The following is a 19152-nucleotide window of genomic DNA, read 5'->3' on the forward strand; positions in this document are numbered from 1 at the left end:
AGGTAATTAAAAGTCTTCTAATATTAGTACTCAATTTTTTTTACACACCTTAGAAATTTACCAAGAAATGTCCTCATTGAATTTCTCAATGTTTGGGACACTATTTTTAAAAATCCACATAATAAGGTAAAAGCTCCTGCCCTGTTGCTTAGCTCATGCAAAATAAATTCAGTCCGAGAACCATTTAGTATATCCTTTTTATTTAGAACTGTAATATCCCTAACCAATACTACTATGCGGCTCTTGTTTTTTCTTCTCTAGAATTTCTGTCTACTTGGTAACCAGGAATATTAAGAACCATCTCTCTGTTAATGAAACCACATCATAATTCCATGTCCCAAAAACAGAAAATGCTTGAAAAACTCAGCAGGTCTAGCAGCATCTGTGGAGAGAGAAACAGAGTTAACATTTCAAGTCCGTTTGACTCTTCAGAGCTTCATAATGCTTCACAATTCCATGTGGCGATTTGTGCACGATGCTCACCAACTATTTTAATTACACTACATACATCAATGTACTTTAAGTTTAATACCTCCTTTGCCAATTTTGACCTGGTTCCTGCAGTTTTTGGCTTATTTTTCATTTTACTGTTATTTATATCCCTCTGTTCTCTGAACTCATTCCTGTTTCTTCTGCTTTACCTCCTCCTGTCAAGTTGGTTTAAACCCTTCCCAGCATTACTAGTTAACTTCTCAGCAAGAACATTGGTCCTAGCTTTGTACAGTTGCAGTTTCAGAACCATGTGTCTGTGTCTCTATTGAATTCTCTACAACCACTGCATTCTTGATCTCTTTCCCTTGTGCAGTCAAGTCTTCTATGGTGCTGGTGGTTTGATTCTTACTGCATTCCGCCAAAGAGTCATCACCCTCCTCGGTATTCAAAACTTTTAACCAGTTAGTGAGTTCCACTACCTGTATATTTCTCCTATCCAGTGTGGTGGCCGCTCCCACTCTCACTTCTGCACTTCTAGTCGCTGTGGGTGATTACCTCTTGGAGAATAGGTTTGAAGAAATTGTCAGGTTTCCAGATACACTGTAGTGACTCATGCTGCTCCCCAAGCTCCAAAGCTCAGAACTTGAGCCCGACAACTCGTGGCACTTTCTGTACATGTGAGTATCTAGGATGCATGAAGTGTTCTGGAGTTCTGAGATAGAACAGGGTGTGCCAGCAGCAGATACTGGCTAGCTAGTAGTCAATCCACTGACCTTAAAATCACTGATACCCTAACTATTAAAATACTTGACACTGAATTCTCAAAAGCTTTAAACTGATGTCTAAGACATTGAGGTACTGACCTATAAAAATCTAGGAAACTGACCTCTGAGATTCTAAAATAGTAGAATGATAACTAAAGACAATGGAAATTGTATCTAATAAAGCTAAAACACAATTAAACTATGATGAAGTGAATTTCAACAGTGAAAAAAACAGTTTAATAAAACAAACTTAACACTGACTGGTTATCCACAAATACATTACCTCTGTGACAGTGGCATCATTTTTGAATTTCTTTCTCAATTTTCCACAGTCAGTTTGCACTCTGATTCTGACTCTTTCCTTTTGCACTCTTTTCCCACAGGCTCATTCTCTTTCCCTTCAGTCTTGTCCTCTGCACTCTCATTGACTCTTGCACTCTTTTCCTTCATAGGTGCCTTCTCTGCTCTCATTGACTCTTGAACTGTTTCCCTTCAGCCATATTTTTTCGCTTTCACTGACTCTCGAAGTGCTTCTCCTCGAGTTCTTTTCGCTTTTACTGACACCCACATTTCTTCCTCTCAGACTCACTCTCTCTGCTCTCACTGACTTTCACACTGTTTCCCCTCAGATTCACTCCCCACTCTTGCTGACTTCCACACTGTTTTCCATCAGATGCAATCTTTCGCTGACTCTTGAATTGCTCCCTCTGCTTTCACTGACTCTCTATCTGTTGGTTCGTCACGTTGACTCCCCTTAAGCTTGTTCTCTTCATTCTCTTTTTATGTAATGTTTTGCAGGGCTAGAGGGGCAATAATCTGAGCTAATCTGCATCAGGAGAAAGTCTGTGATGGATGTTTACCTTTTGGTTTAGTCATTAATGACAAAATTTAGAATTTGTATTATATTGAGACATATTTAATATATCAGAGTAGAATCAAATTTAGTTGTTAATGACATATGACATAGCTCAGATTTCTTCATATTTGTTCATTGTATTTTCCAATGCAAGTACCTGAGAAATTGTGTATTATTGCTAAAATTAAGAATCAAACTAAGCTGTGGTGCTGAAGACCTGTGCTCCAGAACCACCCCTACCACTAGCCAAGCTGCTGTCCTGTATGTACAAAATTGGCATTTACCTAACAGTGTGGAAAATTGCCCAGGAAAGTCCTATGCACAAAAGGCAGGATAAATCCAACCTGACCAATTTCCACTCCAGCAATTTCCTCTTAACCACCAGCAGCATATTGGATAAAAATTGACAAAGCACCATCAAGCAGCATTTACAAATGACCTGCTCATTGATGCTCAGTTTCAGTTCTGCCTGGACTATTCGGTTCCAAAGCTCATTATAGTCTTGGCCTAAACATGGACAAAGGAGCTGAATTCCAGTGATGAAGTGAGAGAGCCAAGCTGCCTTGACACCAAGGGAACATTCAATCCAGTGTGGTACCAAGGAACCCTAGCAAAATTTATGTAAATGGAAATTGGGGTGGGGGATAAACTTTCCTCTGATTGGAGCCATGCCAGACACAAAGGAAGATGATGTGGTTGTTGGCACCAGTCATCTCAGCCCCAGGCCATGTGGAAGTTCCTTAGGGCAGCATCCCAGGCCCAACTATTTTCAATTGCTTTGTCAGTGAGCCTCTCTCCATCATAAGGCCAGAGTTTTGCTGCTTGCCAATAATTGTACAGTGTTCAGTTCCTTTTGCAATCCCTGAGCTAATAAAACAGTGCATGTCTGTAAGCTGCAAGACTGGACAACAATCAAGTTTATACTGGTAAGCGGCAGATGCCAAGCAAGGGCCAGGCAATGGCCATCTCCAGCAAAAGGGAGTCAAACCACTTCCTCTTGATATTAAATGGTATTAGCATCACTGAATCCCCCACCATCAACATTCTGGGGTCACCATTTATCAGAAATTCAACTGGACCAAGCTGGTGGCTACTAGAATATGCCAAAAACTTCTAATGTTCCATGGCCGTGTCTCCCCCTCTGTCCCCTGCAAAGCCCAAATCAGAAATGTGATGGAATACTCTATACTTGCTTGGATGGGTATGGCTTTAACAACACTCAAGAAAGTTCACACTATCGAAGCCAGTGCACAATGCTTGATCAGCACTTCATCCACTAGCCTAAGTATCTACCCACTCCAATACCATTGTATCATGGGCTGCAGTGTATTATCTATAAGATTAACTGCAGCATGTCACCATAGCTTCTTCAGTATCTCCTATTTTTGTGACCTCCACCGCGTAGCTGACAAGGGCTGCAGGTGCTTAGGAACACCATCACCACCAAATCACACACTATCTTGGATTAGATGTATATTCTATTTCATTTTTTTTGGCCATATCCACTGTCTCTCCTGCTGTTCCTTTTTTTTGTCATAAATTTGATAACCCCAGCAGTTAACTTTGTGAGCAGACTATTTAGAAAGATTAGAAATTACTTTGGCAGAAGTATATAGGACTCCAATGAACACTTTCACCCATAGTTTGAATTTGCACCTCTTACAAATACTTTCTGTTTCTTATTATTTTCAACTGGTTTCTAATGCTGTGCCATATTCCTCTGGTGTTTAGTTCAGTTGGAAGATTTTAAAATGAAATTTGTCCAAAACTTTCTGAAACCCTAAAGTGTGCAATATAATAGGGAGTGTCACTATTCACTTTAACTGTAACATACTTAAAGAAGTCAGGCAGCACTTTTCCCTTTGAAATCCAATGTTAAACACGTCTCTTTGTTGTTGTTATTGTTAGGTATTACTTTTGACTATTTCTAGCCCTGCAGAACCTCACCAGTGGCTAGTGGTTCTTTCTTGACAATAGCAATGCCCCACAATTTCCTTCCTAACCACCACAGCATCCTAGGCTATACATGATAAGTACAGGAACTCACCAAGGCTCCTTAGACAGCACCTTCCAAACCCACGACCGCTACCTTCTGGAAGGACAAGGGCAGCAGACACATGGGAACACCACCACCTGGAAGTTCCCGTCAAAGCCACTCACTATCCTGACTTGGAAAAGTGTTACTGTTGCTTCACTGTTGCTGGGTCAAAATCCTTGAACTCCCTCCCTAACAGCACTGTGGGTGTACCTACACCACGTGGACTGCAGCAGTTCAGGTAAGCAGCTCACCACCACCTTCTCAAGGGCAATTAGAGATGGGACATAAATGCTGGCCCAGCCAGCGATGCCACATCCCATAAATGAATTTTAAAACATGACCTGGCCACAAGATTTGCCTGTCATATGCCACCCATAATTGTCAAGCAATGGTCACACTCTCTTCAAAACCGTCTATAATACTGTGCTAGGTATATGAAGAATGATAAGTTATTATTTCTATGCAATACTTCTAGAAATATATATTTATTAAATACTTGAATTATTTTATCTTTAATGGCATGTTTAATCTTTTGCCATTCTAACTTCTCAAACTGTGTTTTTATAGATCTGATAAAGGAAGTTCTATACCTTTTAGTATTATGCTTAACATCTTCAGTTCTACCCACCTCTCACATTCTCACTGTACTTCTGATATTGCTTGTCACTTCTTTTAGCAACTTCCTATATTCCTCCCAGACCACACATACATTTTATCCTACAAGCTTGGTGTAGTTTCCTTTTCATTTTAATTCCCATATAATTGGCATGTTCATTCATTTTAGAGGATGTTTCCTAAGTAATTTTTCCAGGGTACAACATCTTTATCTTACAAAAAATTTTAAGAACAGTTCACATTACCTGTCTCCAACAGCTTACCTCCTGTTTACTCTGTTGGTGTCAGAGCAAGAGATCAGCTATGCCCACTCTTCCTGTCTCATCCTGGTCTCTCTGTAAACTTCTCCAGCTCTTCAACCCTTCCCCTTACGCTCTGCATTCCTCTGACTCTGGCCTCTGGTGGACTTTCCTCCCTCTCGATCACACCATCATTGATGGGCATGCCTTCAGCTGCCTAAGTCCATTGCTCTGGAATTTACTCCCTAAACCTCTCAATCACCTCCTCCTTTAACACACTCCTTACAATGTACCTCTTTAACCTCTCTTAATATTTTTGATTACCCTCTTTGAAGTACATGAAATGTTTTTTAATATTACACACTTTATAAAAGCAAGTTGTTATCCTTCCTAGAAATCTGTAGCACACTTACAGTTAATCCCATCCTCTGTCTGCTTGTTAACTCTTGCAGATTTTTTTTCACATTTGAACTCAAATTGGTATAGTCATACAGACTTTCTGAATGTTAATGTGGTAAAATCTTTGCATGTTACAGACATTCTTAATGAGTTATTACAAAGGGAGAACCGGGTGTTGCATTTTTGGACCATGAGGAAGAAGAGACTGGACCAGTGCCAACAATATGTGGTCTTTGAGAGGAGTGCTAAACAAGTAAGTAATGTACTTTATTGTGTGTGTGAAGAGATCGTCTTGAATTAATAACATTCAGAATTATTTTCCACTTTTAGGTAAATGAAAGAAAGGAAAATGGATACAAACCTGAAGTATTCAGACCAATTTTTCCCCTTTATAGATTCTAACAGATCTCCTGTGTATTTCCAGTAATTTTTTAAAAGTTGACTTTCTAGCAATTCCAAATTTTCAATTTTATTTGCAATTCCTTCAATAAGTTTTAACTCTATACGACAATAGAAGTTTTGGATGAAGTAGTGATAAGGAATGTATTTCTAATTTCTTCTTTCACACTCACTCTGCTTTATATTCTTGACTTAACAACAATTTAACTTTTAAAGAAAAAACACATGCTCAATGAAAGCATTGTCTTAAACAAGTTGGAATGCTCATGTTTTGAATATGTCATGGCATTTTTCATTATGCAGACAATAGAGATGTGCCAGCAATAAAATATTTTACCTGGAAATAAAAATGGGAAATCATGACAGTCAACAGATATACTTTATTTCACATGGTTAGATTGCTCAGAATTATTTGCACTTCATATAAATGATATAATTCAGAATGGGTTAAATTTATGTTAAAATGTTCATGTTACGCAAATAATATGAAAAGTATGTTACACACTAATAGGGAAACTAAGTGTTAATTTAATCTTTCTGTAGTTTTTAACCTCTGTAACTTGTTCTGTCTAGTCTAGCAAACAACCCTAACTCTGAAAATACGTGCCTCCACTAGCAATATGGAATAAAACAGCAAAAGAATGTTTGAAGGATAAAGTGCACAATCCAGATGTGATTTGCCCCAACCTTTGGCATTCGCACTTTGATTAATTTTGAACTGCTAACTTTTATATTATTGGCTTAACTGAATTTCAAGCCTATTGCATAAAGATATCTTTAGCAAAATAATGTACAAGTTATAATATTGCAACTCGCTCTACCTGTAACACCTTCTCGCCTAATAAATGTGATACACTTGACAATTTTTTCTCTTCTGATAAAGCTAAAATGTAGAGAAACCAGCATCAACAAAACATTAGAGATTGTCACATATCTGTGTTAGACATTGTAATAATTCAAATAAAACAGAAAATGCTAGAAACACTCAGTAAGTCAGGCAGCATCTGTGGAGAGAGAAGCATTGTTAATGTTTCAGGTCGATGACCTTTCATCAGAACTGCGAAAAGTTAGAGATGTAATAGGTTTTGAACAAGGGGTGGGTGGGACAAGGACAAAGGAAGGTCTGATAGGGTGGGTGAGGTTGAATGACAGTAGAGTTAGTTTTCCAGGGCCAAAGAGAATGGTGATGGGACAAAAAAAGAAACTAAAGATGTGCCTAGAGCAGATGTGCTAATGACTGAAAGCAAAAAAAGAGAAAAACTGAAACATGCAAAAAGGAAACAAAATGGGGGGACAGTGTTAAGTATGGAAGGCTGTAAAGTGCCTAATTGAATGACGATTTGCTGTTCCTCAAGCTTACATTGAGTTTCATTGGAACAGTACAGCAGGCCAAGGACAAAGATGTTAGCATGAGAGCAAAGTGGAGAATTAAAATGATAGGCCAGCAGAAGCTCAGGGTCATGTTTACAGATTGAATGGAGATGTTAGGCAAGGCAGTAACCCAATCTGCTTTTGGCCTCCACAGTGTAGTGAAGACCATATTGTGAGCAGTGAATACCTTATATTAAATTGAAAGCAGTACATGTAAATCACTGCTTCACCTGGAAGGAATGTTTGGGGCCTTGGACGTAGAGGAGAGAGGAGGTAAAAGGGCAGGTGTTACATCTCCTGCATCTGCATTGAAAGGTGCCATGGGAAGGGGGATGGGGGTTGGGAACGATGATGATAGAGGAGTGGACTAGGGTATCATGGAACGGACAGTCCCTTCAGAATGCTGAAAGGGTAGAGGAGGGAAAGGTATGGCATCACACTGGAGGTGACAGAAATAGCAGAAAATATGGAGGCTGGTGGAGATGGAAAGTGAGGACAAGGGGAACCCTATTGTGGTTCTGGGAGGAAGGGGAAGGGTGGGAAACATGCAGAAACGTTTGAGGGGCCTGTCAACAAGGATGTGGAGAAAAAAAGACATCTCAGAAATGCTGGTGTTCAAGGTTACATCATTGGTTCAAATGCAATGCAGATGGAGGAAATGGGAGAATGGAATGGAGTTCTTATAAGAAGCGGGGTGTGAGGAAGTGTAGTTGAGGTAGCTGTGGGAGTCAGTAGGCAAACACATTTACCCTTTCCCATTAAGAAGGGACTGTTTTCTCCGTGATACCCTGGTCCACGTGAAAGAGAGAATACAACATGCTGCAAAGGAAATATTGCCAAAACAGAAAAGAGAGAGAGATGAATGGCACATGAGATACTAGCAATGAAGGTAGAAAATGGAAATAAAAACACACCTGAGTGTGATGAAATTGAAAAGAAAATAAAGAATGCATGTAGGCAGGCTAAACAGAAATGGTATAATAAGGTGCGTGATAAATATTGCAGCTGGAAAGAAATCACAAAATGAGAGTTGTGCTCTAGGAAGTTAAATCCTTGATAGATAGAAAGAAAGGGTTAACAGCAGATAGTGGATGCATAAAAGACAAAGATGGTAAGATTTTATGCAGCAGTAAAAAGGTGGACAGAATGTGTAAATGAATTGTATGATGATCCAAATCGAGGGAGACCTCATGATATTGAGGCAAATGAAGGGCCAAACATTATGATATCAAAGGTAAAGAATGCTTTGAAATTGATGAATACAGGATAAGCTCCGGGCATAGATTAACTAACAACAAAACATCTAAAAGTTCTCGGAGAAGAGACCCTACAAAATATCGTAGATCAAGTAAAATCTAGAAGTTTAGAATATGTATCAAGAATGAACAGCAAAAAGAAAAAACATTGTTTGTTTGAAGGATTACATTAGAATAAAAGAATGAAAATTGAAGTGAATGTTGTCATACTGGAATAAGTAGATAAGTTAAAATCAAAATACTGTGGGTGCTGGAAATCTGAAATAAAGCAGAAAATGCTGGAAAAACTCAGCAGGCCTGGCAGTATCTGTGGAGAGAGAAACAGAGTTAATGTTTCGAGTCCAATATGACTTCTCTTTGAATGTAGATAAGTTTGTCTATTTAGGACAAATGATAACAGAAGATGGTAGATGAGATGCCAAAGTCAGAAGAAGGATAGATAGCCAGAAGTAATTTCGTGAAAATGAAGGATGTGTTAACAATGGGAAAAATTAAGCTTGTAACAAGGAAAATATACATAAATGCTACATTCTATCCACTTTCCTGTATGCCTCAGAAATCTAGACAATAAATAAAGATATGTGAAAGAAAATAGAGGCCTTTGAAATGTGGATGCAAAGACATCTGCTTAAAATTCCATATGCAGATCATAAAACAAATTAAGAGATGCTCAAAGTTGCAAAAGCACAAATAATTCTAAAAAGTGACATCCAGAAAAGAAAATGTCAGTTTTCAGGCATTTGATCAGAGCTGAAATGGCCTCGCTTGTGACACAGTATACTTCAATTATTTGTAGGCTTTGGAGTGGATCCATGATACTGGAGAGTTCTATCTGTCCACACACACATCCACAGGCTCCAGCATTCCACACACTCAAGAGCTTTTAAAAGAACATGAAGAGTTCCAAATTACTGCAAAGGTAAGCAAGATGCCTGGGTTTGAAAGAATGATGTACATTTAGTCCATACGTAGAGCAAAGCCTGGAATTCTACTTTGCCCTAAATGATTTGAATAGCATTTTGAGCAATGTTGCCATTTTCGGCTGAACCCAAGATAGGGTAACAGGTAGAATAGGACTATGGAAAAAGTTCAAGGGCATTTATGTCTATTTGCACTTTCTAGTGAATGTAGTATAATTACCACTAGACTTAATGATATTTGAGGACATGACATATCATCATCATTCCTTATTAATTCTTGCTTTTTTTTGCTTAGTTCTGCTCTGTGTGCTGTTATGCGCAAGGTTATATTTGTTAAGTATCATACAGCTTATCTCCATCTTGGCATTGTCTTTTTTTAAATGGCCTTGTATGAAAATAGTTCCTTTACACAGCCCATGATATTAATGATTTAATATATGGTACTCTTACACAGGGTGACCTAATATTTACACTTGAGTTGGCATAGCTGTAGTACAAGGGTATTGGACATAGCTGTAGTACAAGGGTATTGGGCATAGCAAGGGTTAATGTGGGACTGGGAAACAGTACCACCCACAGTGTGATGTAAAGAGATTAGAGTCAATTGTGGACTGGATTGAGACCTGTGTAGAAGCAAGCATGGAGTTAGTTCATAGCTTGGGCTATGCCCTGTATATATGTACATAGTTATGTGTTATCAATAAACACTTAATGTACAACCATACAAGACCCAGAACCTCTTTGTGAGACCTACTGAACATACAATTTACAGCAATGTCTATTCTTAAAAAGAAAATGTCAATGCCAACACCTTAAATTTGGTTGAACCTTCTTTCTAGCAAACCAAAGATCGGGTGAAACTGTTGATACAACTGGCCGATGGCTTTTGTGAAAAAGGGCACTCCCATGCAGTGGAAATCAAAAATTGGGTCACAGCAGTAGATAAGCGATATCGAGATTTTTCCCTTCGCATGGAGAAATATCGTGTAGCATTAGAGAAAGCACTTGGAATCTCAGACTCCAAAGGGGTAAGTTAACATGGCAACCAGGGATTATGTTATTTTATTTCCAATATCTTTCGCACATGCATAGAGAACTTATGTACTGTTTTCTGCACCTCCCAATGCAGAGCAAAGACTTACAATTGGACATCATCCCGGCGAGTGCTCCTGGTTCAGAGGTGAAACTCCGTGATGCTGCACATGAGCTGAATGAAGAAAGGCGTAAATCAGCTCGCAGGAAAGAGTATGTTTTGATTTCCTTCAAATTTTAATTGAGTTTTCCAGTTTTAATGTAAGAAAATTAATTATATTTAATTGTTTTACAGAACCTATTCCTTTTACAACTTCACCAATCTATAGTCATGAATGTAGACACATGAATGTTAACTAAGTTTGAAAGCACCGTAATTTTTTTTTTGTAAAATGGAAAGGATATTCCATAAGGAAGACATGTTAGTTTGGGTACTATTGCTGACATGTACTATGTTGTATTTTCTGCTTTAAGTTCTGTATAATTTGTGCAATAATGCAACCTTAGAACTATTAAATGCCTATACACAGGTTTGGTTTCTCTAAGTCTGGGTGGGTAGTTCAGAATTGATTAAGATTACTTTTAAACAGTGAACAATGTAAATAATTATAAATCCTAATGAAGCAACCTATTGCCTTATCCTCAGATTTATTATGGCTGAACTGATCCAAACTGAAAAAGCTTATGTACGAGATCTTCGAGAGTGTTTGGAAGTAAGTTTCTCGTATTATAACTGGGCATACTTCTAGAAATGATGTACAATGTGGCAGAAATCCTGCAACTCTGTTGTCTTTGCCAGTTATTGAGTGATTGTTATATTTAATGATTTTTAAAAACAGGGCCGATATTAAAAATTAGCTTAAAAACAAATAGTGAAATTTTGTATATATTTGTTCCCATGTTTTATTTTTTAAAAATCAGTTAAAGCTAAAGTACTGCACAAATATGCACTATTTTTGAAAACTTCTAATCAACATAATTTTAGCAATGGTTACAGTAATTTTGTGGAAGTATTTTTTTCTTGGCATTTGTCCGCCTTATTGTAAATAACCCAGGCTGAGATCTATTGCCACCATAAATTCCTGCATTTGGAGATCTAGATCTTGCTTAGAAATTTAAAACTATTGATAAAGTGTGAATTATTCGAAGTAGCATGCTTTAAACCTTATTAAATATAACTCCGAGAAGAATAAAGAGTAATCCTTCTGTCCTTTAACAGGGAAAATAATTTTTTTTTCAGGGTAATTTTCTTTAACCCATTTGAGAGAGAGAGACACCATTTTCATTGGAAGTTTCTAAAATTCTTAGTTGTAAAATAGTTAATGATGTTTCACCCTTGTAAAGATGTAACTGCTAACAATTAGTGTGTTCAGTGTATGGTCCTCAAAAATGTTTTTCTCCTTCCAAACTAGACATATCTCTGGGAAATGACGAGCGGTGTAGATGAAATTCCACCTGGGATTGTAAATAAAGAGCATATAATATTTGGCAACATGCAGGAAATCTATGAGTTCCACAATAAGTAAGTAAGCCTAATATATAATGTAACAGTTTTGTTGCACAGCCTACATTCGCAAGTTTTAAGAACAAATTGTAGCATTATCCAGGAGCAATCTGTTTTGCAAAATGTTTCTTGTGCGGGGGGTGAAAATCAGAAGAGATTTATGTTTTTGCATTGTCTATCCAAGAATGCTAAATCCTCACTTCAAAAACTTCAAAATGCTTTGTCAAAGGGTAGTGTATTGGAATAGGCCTGCATGCCACATGGAATGGTGCAAGGTCATGTAAATGCCTTACTCTACTGAATTACCTGATTGCAATCATACTGCGAAAAGTTGCTCAAGGTCAGGCGGGCTAATTTCCAAATCTGCGAACACACTTGGCAACATAGAAGACTTTTAGAACTATTTAGAACATTATGCCAAATGATTTGCTTGAAAACATTCTGTACTTGAACATGATCTTGTAGTCCTATTAACACACAAGGGTATGAACGGATTATTATCACCAAATTTGATAAAGACCTCGTTTTCGTCAAACTCATTTAATTGAGGGATGTGTTTCTCTTCTCATAGAAGTAATCAGTCGAATGTTATCGCAGGGCCATTGGACCCCATCATATAAGAGCCCCAAGCCCACACCTGCTGGCAAGGAGACCGGCAGCACAATCTTCCAGGAGACAGCTTCCTAATTGGCCGCTTCCACGTTCAACATCCTATTAATGAAAGCGGACAAGGCTCCAAGGCTGCAGGCCCAATCATAAGGCTGGCACCTCCAGCATAGGAGCCTCAACATGGAGGTTCTTTCGCTAGCCTCCAGAGAAGATAATGATTAAAGGTTCCGGAAGCCAGTAGGGCCATTCTAAGACCCTCCCTGAGATCAGACACGGCCCCAATTGCTGCCTTTCAACACTGTAGCCTCGCCACCTCCAATGAGCTGGCAGCCTCCACGTGCAGTGAGGGGGCCGCTCCACCAATGAGAAAGTTCTGACGATGCCACAGAATTGCCCCTAATAGAGGTTTTAACCGCCATAATTGGCAACCTTCCTCCATGGAGCAGACAGCCGACCCTTTTCGCAGCCTGCTTCTGGCAAGTTCCCAAGTTATGGGCATGTGTGGGGAACAGTCCTGATGTGGCTCCTCCCTATTTACCCAGACCCTCATCTCTAACCTTGTCTACACAGGGCTGGGAAAATACAGCCCAATAGCTTTTTAACATCCAGCAAATTGAAGGTTTAGTTAGATTGTAATCCAAGTATTTATCCATCGTCTGACATTGGATTAATTAAAAATAATGAATGAGAAGGAACTTTCCATCCATGATTGCAAACACCCTCAATATTGCCCTGAACTAAAGCTTAATTGAAAAACTACCTATTATGTAATGCTGGTGCAAAATGCACATTTTCAAATTATAAGCAACAGGTTTTCTTTAGTGTATCAAGCACAGGGAAGAAATTAACACCAAGCAGTAATAGGAGAAGTAACTAATGATAGAGTTGAAGGGATAGCCAAGCTGTTCCAGTACAACAATAACACTGGCATCTTCCTGGCAATGTGGAAAATTGAACAGCAGAAAATTGAAAAGCAGAGCAAGTCCAACCTGGCCAATCACAGCCCTATCAGTCTATTCTCGATGATCAGTAAAGTGATGGAAAGAATCATTAACAGCGCTAATAAGTGGCACTTGTTTAGCAATAACCATCTCACTGACGCTCAGTTTGGCTTCCATGGGGGTCACTCAGCTCCTGACCTGATTACAGCATTGGCTCAAATATGGACAAAAGAGTTGAACTCCAGAGGTGAGGTGAGAGTGACTGCCCTTGACATCAAGGCAGTATTTGACCAAGTGTGGCATCAAGGAGCCCTAGCAAAACTGGAATCAATAGGAACCAGGGAGAAAACTCTCCAATGGTTGGAATGATACCTAGCACAAAGGAAGATGGTTTTGGTTGTTGGAGGTCAGTTGTCTCAGTACCAGGATATCACTGCAGGTGTTCCTCACGATAGCTTCCTAGTCCCAACCATCTTCAGCTGCTTTACCAATGACCTTCCTTCCATCATAAGGTCAGAAGTGGGGATGTTCGCTGATGATTGCACAATGTTCAGCACCATTCATGACTCCTCAGCTACTGAAGCAGTCCATCTCCAAATGCAGCAAGACCTGGAAAATATCTAGGCTTGAACTGACATGTGGTAAGTAACATTCATGCCATACTTTTTTTATCCATCCATGAGATGTAGGCATCAGTGGCTAGGCCAGCATTTATTGCCCATCCCTAAATTGCCCTTGAGAAGATGGTGGTGAGCTGCCTTCTTGAGTCACTGCAGTCCATGTGGTGTAGGTATACCCACAGTGCTGTTAGGGAGGGAGTTCCAGGATTGTGAGGCAGCGGCAGTGAAGGAATATTTTCAAGTCAGGGTGTTGAGTGGCTTAGAGGGGAACTTCCAGGTGGTGGTGTCCCCATGTGTCTGCTGCCATTGTCCTAGATAGTAGTGGTCATGGGTTTGGAAGGTGCTGTCTAAGGAGCCTTGGTGAGTATCTTGCAGATGTTACATGCTGCTGCCACTGTGGATCAGTGGTGGAAAGAGTGAATGTTTGTGGATGGGGTGCCAATCAAGCAGGCAGCTTGGCCCTGGATGGTGTCAAGCTTCTTGAAGCTGCACTCATACAGGCAAGTGGAGAGTATTCCATCATATGGCTGACTTGTGCCTCATAGATTGTGGACAGGTTTTAGGGAGTCAGGATGTAAGTTACTTGCTTCTGAACTGCTCTTGTAGTCATGGTATTTATATGGCTAGTCCAGTTCAGTTTCTCGTCAATGTTAACCCCCCCCAGGATGTTGATAGTGGGGGATTCAACGACGGTAATGCCATTGAAAATTATGGAGCAATGGTTAGATTCTCTCTTGTTGGAATGGTCATTAGTGGCACACAAGTGCCAGGCACTGTTACTTGCCTCTTGTCAGCCCAAGCCTGGATATTGTCCAGGTCTTGCTGCATTTGGACATGGACTGCTTCAGTATCTGTGGAGTCGCGAATGGTGCTGAACATTGTGCAATCATCAGCAAACATCCCCACTTCTGACCTTTATGACGGAAGGAAGGCCATTGATGAAGCTGCTGAAGGTGGCTGGGCCTAGGGCACTATCTAAGGAACTTCTGCAATGATGTCCTGGAACTGAGATGATTGCCCTCCAACAACCGCAACCATCTTCCTTTGTGCCAGGTATGACTCCAACCAGTGGAGAGTTTTCCTCCTGATTCCTATTGACTCCAGTTAGCTATGGCTGCTTGATGCCACACTCGGTCAAATGCTGACTTGATGCCAAGGGCAGTCACCCTCACCTCACCTCAGGAGTTCAGCTCTTTTGTCCATGTTTGAACCAAGGCTGCAATAAGGTCAGGAGCTGAGTGGCCCTGGCAGAACCCAAACTGAGCATCAGTGAGCAGGTTATTGCTGAGCAAGTGCCACTTGATAGCACTGTTAATGACCACTACCATCACTTTACTGATGATCGAGAGTAGACTGATGGGGCGGTAATTGGCCGGGTTGATTTGTCCTGCTTTTTGTGCACAGGACGTAGCTGTGCAAATTTTCACATTGTCAAGTAGATGCCAGTGTTGTAGCTGTACTGGAACAGCTTGGCTAGGGGTGCAGCAAGGCCTGGAGCACAAGCCTTCAGTACTATTGCCAGAATATTGTCAGGGCCCATAGCCTTTGCAGTATCCAGTGCCTCCAGTCGTTTCTTGATATCACGTGGAGTGAATCGAATTGGCTGAAGATTGACATCTGTGATGCTGGGGACCTCCAGAAGAGGTCGAGATGGACCATCCACTTGGCACTTCTGGCTGAAGATTGTTGCAAATGTTTCAACCTTTTCTTTTGCTGGGCTACCTCATCATTGAGGATGGGGATTTGTGGAGCCCCCTCCTCCAGTGAGCTGTTTATTGTCCACCACCATTCATGACTGGACTTGGCAAGACTGCGGAGCTTAGATCTGGTCATTGGTTGTAGAATCGCTTAGCCCAGCCTATGCTGTTTGGCATGCAAGTAGTTCTGTGTTGTAGTCTCACCAGATTGACACCTCATTTTTAGGTATGCCTGGTGCTGCTCCTGGCATGCCCTCTTGCACTGTTCATTGAACGAGGGTTGATCCCCTGGCTTGATGGTAATGGTAGAGTGGTGAGTATATCAGCCATGAGGTTACAGATTGTGGTTGAGTACAGTTCTGGCCCACAGTGCCTCCTGGCTGCCCAGTATTGAGTTGCTAAATCTGTTTGATGTCTATCCCGTTTAGCACGGTAGTAGTGCTACACAACACAATGGAGGGTATCCTCAATGTAAGGACGGGACTTCATCTCAACAAGGACTGTGCAGTGGTCATTCCTACTGATACTGTCATGAGCAGGTGCATTTGCAGCAGGCAGGTTGGTGAGGATGAGGTCAAATATGTTTTTTTCCCTCTTGTTGATTTCCTCACCACCTGGTACAAACCCAGTCTAGCAACTATGTCCTTTAGAACTTGGCCAGCTCAATGTGTAGTGGTGCTATTTAGCCATTAATGAACATTGAAGTCCTCCACCCAGAGTACACTCTGCACCCTTTCCACCCTCAGTGCTTCCTCCAAGTGGTGTTCAACATGGAGGAGCACTGATTCATCGTCTGAGAGGGTGCGGGTACATGGTAATCAGCAGGAGGTTTCCTTGCCTACGTTTGACTTGATGCCATGCAGCTTCATGGGGTCTGGAGTCAATGATGAGGGTAACTCCCTCCCAACTGTATTAACTGTGCCCCCTCCTCTGCTGGGCTTGCCCTGCTGGTGGGTCAGGACATAACCAGGGATGGTGATGGTGGTGCCTGGGACATAGTCATGCTCACGGAATCATAACTTATAGACAATGTCAGGCTGTTGCCTGAATAGTCTGTGAGACAGCTCTCCCAATTTTGGCACAAGCCCCCAGATGTTAGTAAGTGCCTGGTAATGACCATCTCCAACAAGAGAGAATCTATTGGCCCTTGATGTTCAATGGCATTGCCATCACTGAATTCCCCGCTATCAACATCCTGAGAGTCACCATTGACCAGAAACTGAACTGGATTAGCCATGTAAACACTGTGGCTACAAAGAGCAAGTCAGAGGCTAGGAATCGTGCAGCAAGTAACTCACCACCTGTCTCTTCAAAGCCTGCCCACCATCTACAAAGCACAAGTCAGGAGTGTGATGAAATGCTCTCCACTTGCCTGGATGAGTGCAGCTCCAACAACACTCAAGAAGCTTGACACCATCCAGGGCAAAGCAGCCCGCTTAATTGGCAGCCCATCCGCAAACATTCACTCCCTCCACCACCGGTGTACAGTGTGCGCCATCTACACGATCCACTGCAGAAACTCACCAAGGCTCCTTAGACAGCACCTTCTAAATCTACGACTGCTACCAAGTAAAGGATAAGGGAGTAGACACATGAAAACAATACCTCCTGGAATTTCCCCTCCAACCCACTCACCATCCTGACTTGGAAATATATCGCCTTCCTTCACTCCCGCTGGGTCAAGTTCCTGGAACTCCCTCCCTAACAGCACTGTGGGTGTACCTACACCACATAAACTGCAGCGATTCAAGAAGGTAGCTCACCATCACCTTCTCAAGGACAATTAGCGACGGGCAATAAATGCTGGTCTAGCTAGCGATGCCTGCATCCCATGAATGAATTTAAAAAAGCAGTGGAGCCTGGTGACAGCAAATGATAAATAAATGGGGGATTGCAGGATAAGATCTGGGCAACAGTGTCGCGGACAGTTATGCAGATAGTCAACTAATGGATGTTCAAAAAGGTGTTTCTGTTTTCTCAAAATGATACAAGTGTGTTCTCATTTAATTGAACTATCTCCAGCATTACCCTGCTAACTACTTGCAAGGAAGATTTCTGAATATTCCTACATTTCCATTTTTATCATGTCATAACAGAGGCTTTCCCAAAGTGAATGCTTCAACAGCTTTTTCCATAGTTACAGCTAAATAAGACAGACATGCATATCCTAGTTCCCATGATACCCTTTATTCGGATGGGATTAGCTGGTTTGTGTATAAGCCTGCAGCACCATGCCTAGTTTACAAGACATTGCAACAAACTGGACAAAGGGAAGTATTAATGCAGTAAAGAATGTAGATAGAGATAGATTATATAGATAAATAAAAGCAATTTGATTTGTCTTTAGAATAAACTTAATTTTTTTTCAAGAAAATGTATAAGCTGCGCATTATAAATTGAGGATTTTAATTTGAAATCTTTATCACATTATCCAACTCCTTTGCACGCCATCTGTAAAATTACTGACAAGATATCCTCATCATATTTATCTCAATGCAGACCATCCTGGTTGCAAGCCAAGATTGAAACTATATTTTATCAATTGTTTGATTTTGCATACCTCAAAATATCTTTGCAGTTTATTTCTGAAAGAGCTGGAGAAGTATGAACAGCTGCCGGAAGATGTGGGGCATTGTTTTGTCACCTGGGTAAGTCATTTGTCGCTTTCAGGAGATTTTTTGCACCAGAGAATGATAAGAATTATGGCAACAGTTTTGTGCGGCGTATTACTTTAAACTATGCAAACTATATTAAGCTATTACTTTAAACTATTTATTTATGTAGTGCAAACATATTATGGTCCACTAGTTAAATTCAAAATCTGAATGTCAATATATTAAAAATCGTGGAATTTCCATCAAACCATGATTCAGTTTCTATGTTGCAGTGGAAAATTGGCTTACCAACAATTTTCAATAAACACACCCTGCCATCCAAAATTATCTGAATAAGTTAAAATACTTTGTGGAATGCCCCGAATGATAAATTGGTTAAAGCAGATGTAACTGAGCTTTCCACAGTAGTCCACTCTCACTAGTTAGCTGGTCTTTGGTCAATAGTAAGGGTGAAAGAAATGGTCTCCGTCCTGTGGTCTAGGGAAGGGAACATTTAGCCAGGGTTCCTCCTGCTAACACTAGATAGTGATTTCTGATGTGCACTTAAGGGCATCAGATGAAGACAGGGTTGTGCTTAGCTGTCATACCTCACAATCAGCTTGTCAGTTTATCTGACCACCCTGTGAAGTCTTTTCCATTAACTCTTCCTTCTAAAAGATCAGAAATTGCTTATTTTCCAGATGTCACCTGAATAAAGGCAGTGGGTACATAGTGTATACTGTATTCTTACATCATCAAAAATTTTATGCAGTTGAAAATATTTCTACTTGGCATATTGAAAAATATAATAAAAGTGAATTATAATTTATAGATAAAAGATCATCACATTTCTTAAGATCTGCGTA

General features: G+C 40.4%; 1 protein-coding gene across 4 annotated transcripts in view; it reads left to right on the forward strand.

The window, feature by feature from the left end:
• LOC144678972 (triple functional domain protein) overlaps positions 1-19152 on the forward strand; it is a 663567-nt gene that overhangs the window by 390296 nt on the left and 254119 nt on the right. For all 4 annotated transcript variants that reach the window (XM_078539119.1, XM_078539117.1, XM_078539118.1 and 1 more), the window contains 7 exons: positions 5481-5596; positions 9166-9288; positions 10129-10317; positions 10419-10534; positions 10968-11034; positions 11734-11843; positions 18271-18340. In XM_078539119.1, coding sequence (XP_078395245.1) covers positions 5481-5596; positions 9166-9288; positions 10129-10317; positions 10419-10534; positions 10968-11034; positions 11734-11843; positions 18271-18340 — 791 coding nt within the window. The remainder of the gene's footprint in view (positions 1-5480; positions 5597-9165; positions 9289-10128; positions 10318-10418; positions 10535-10967; positions 11035-11733; positions 11844-18270; positions 18341-19152) is intronic.

The sequence above is a fragment of the Cetorhinus maximus genome, chromosome 3, assembly GCF_964194155.1.
Source record: "Cetorhinus maximus chromosome 3, sCetMax3.hap1.1, whole genome shotgun sequence".
Lineage (NCBI taxonomy): Eukaryota > Metazoa > Chordata > Chondrichthyes > Lamniformes > Cetorhinidae > Cetorhinus > Cetorhinus maximus.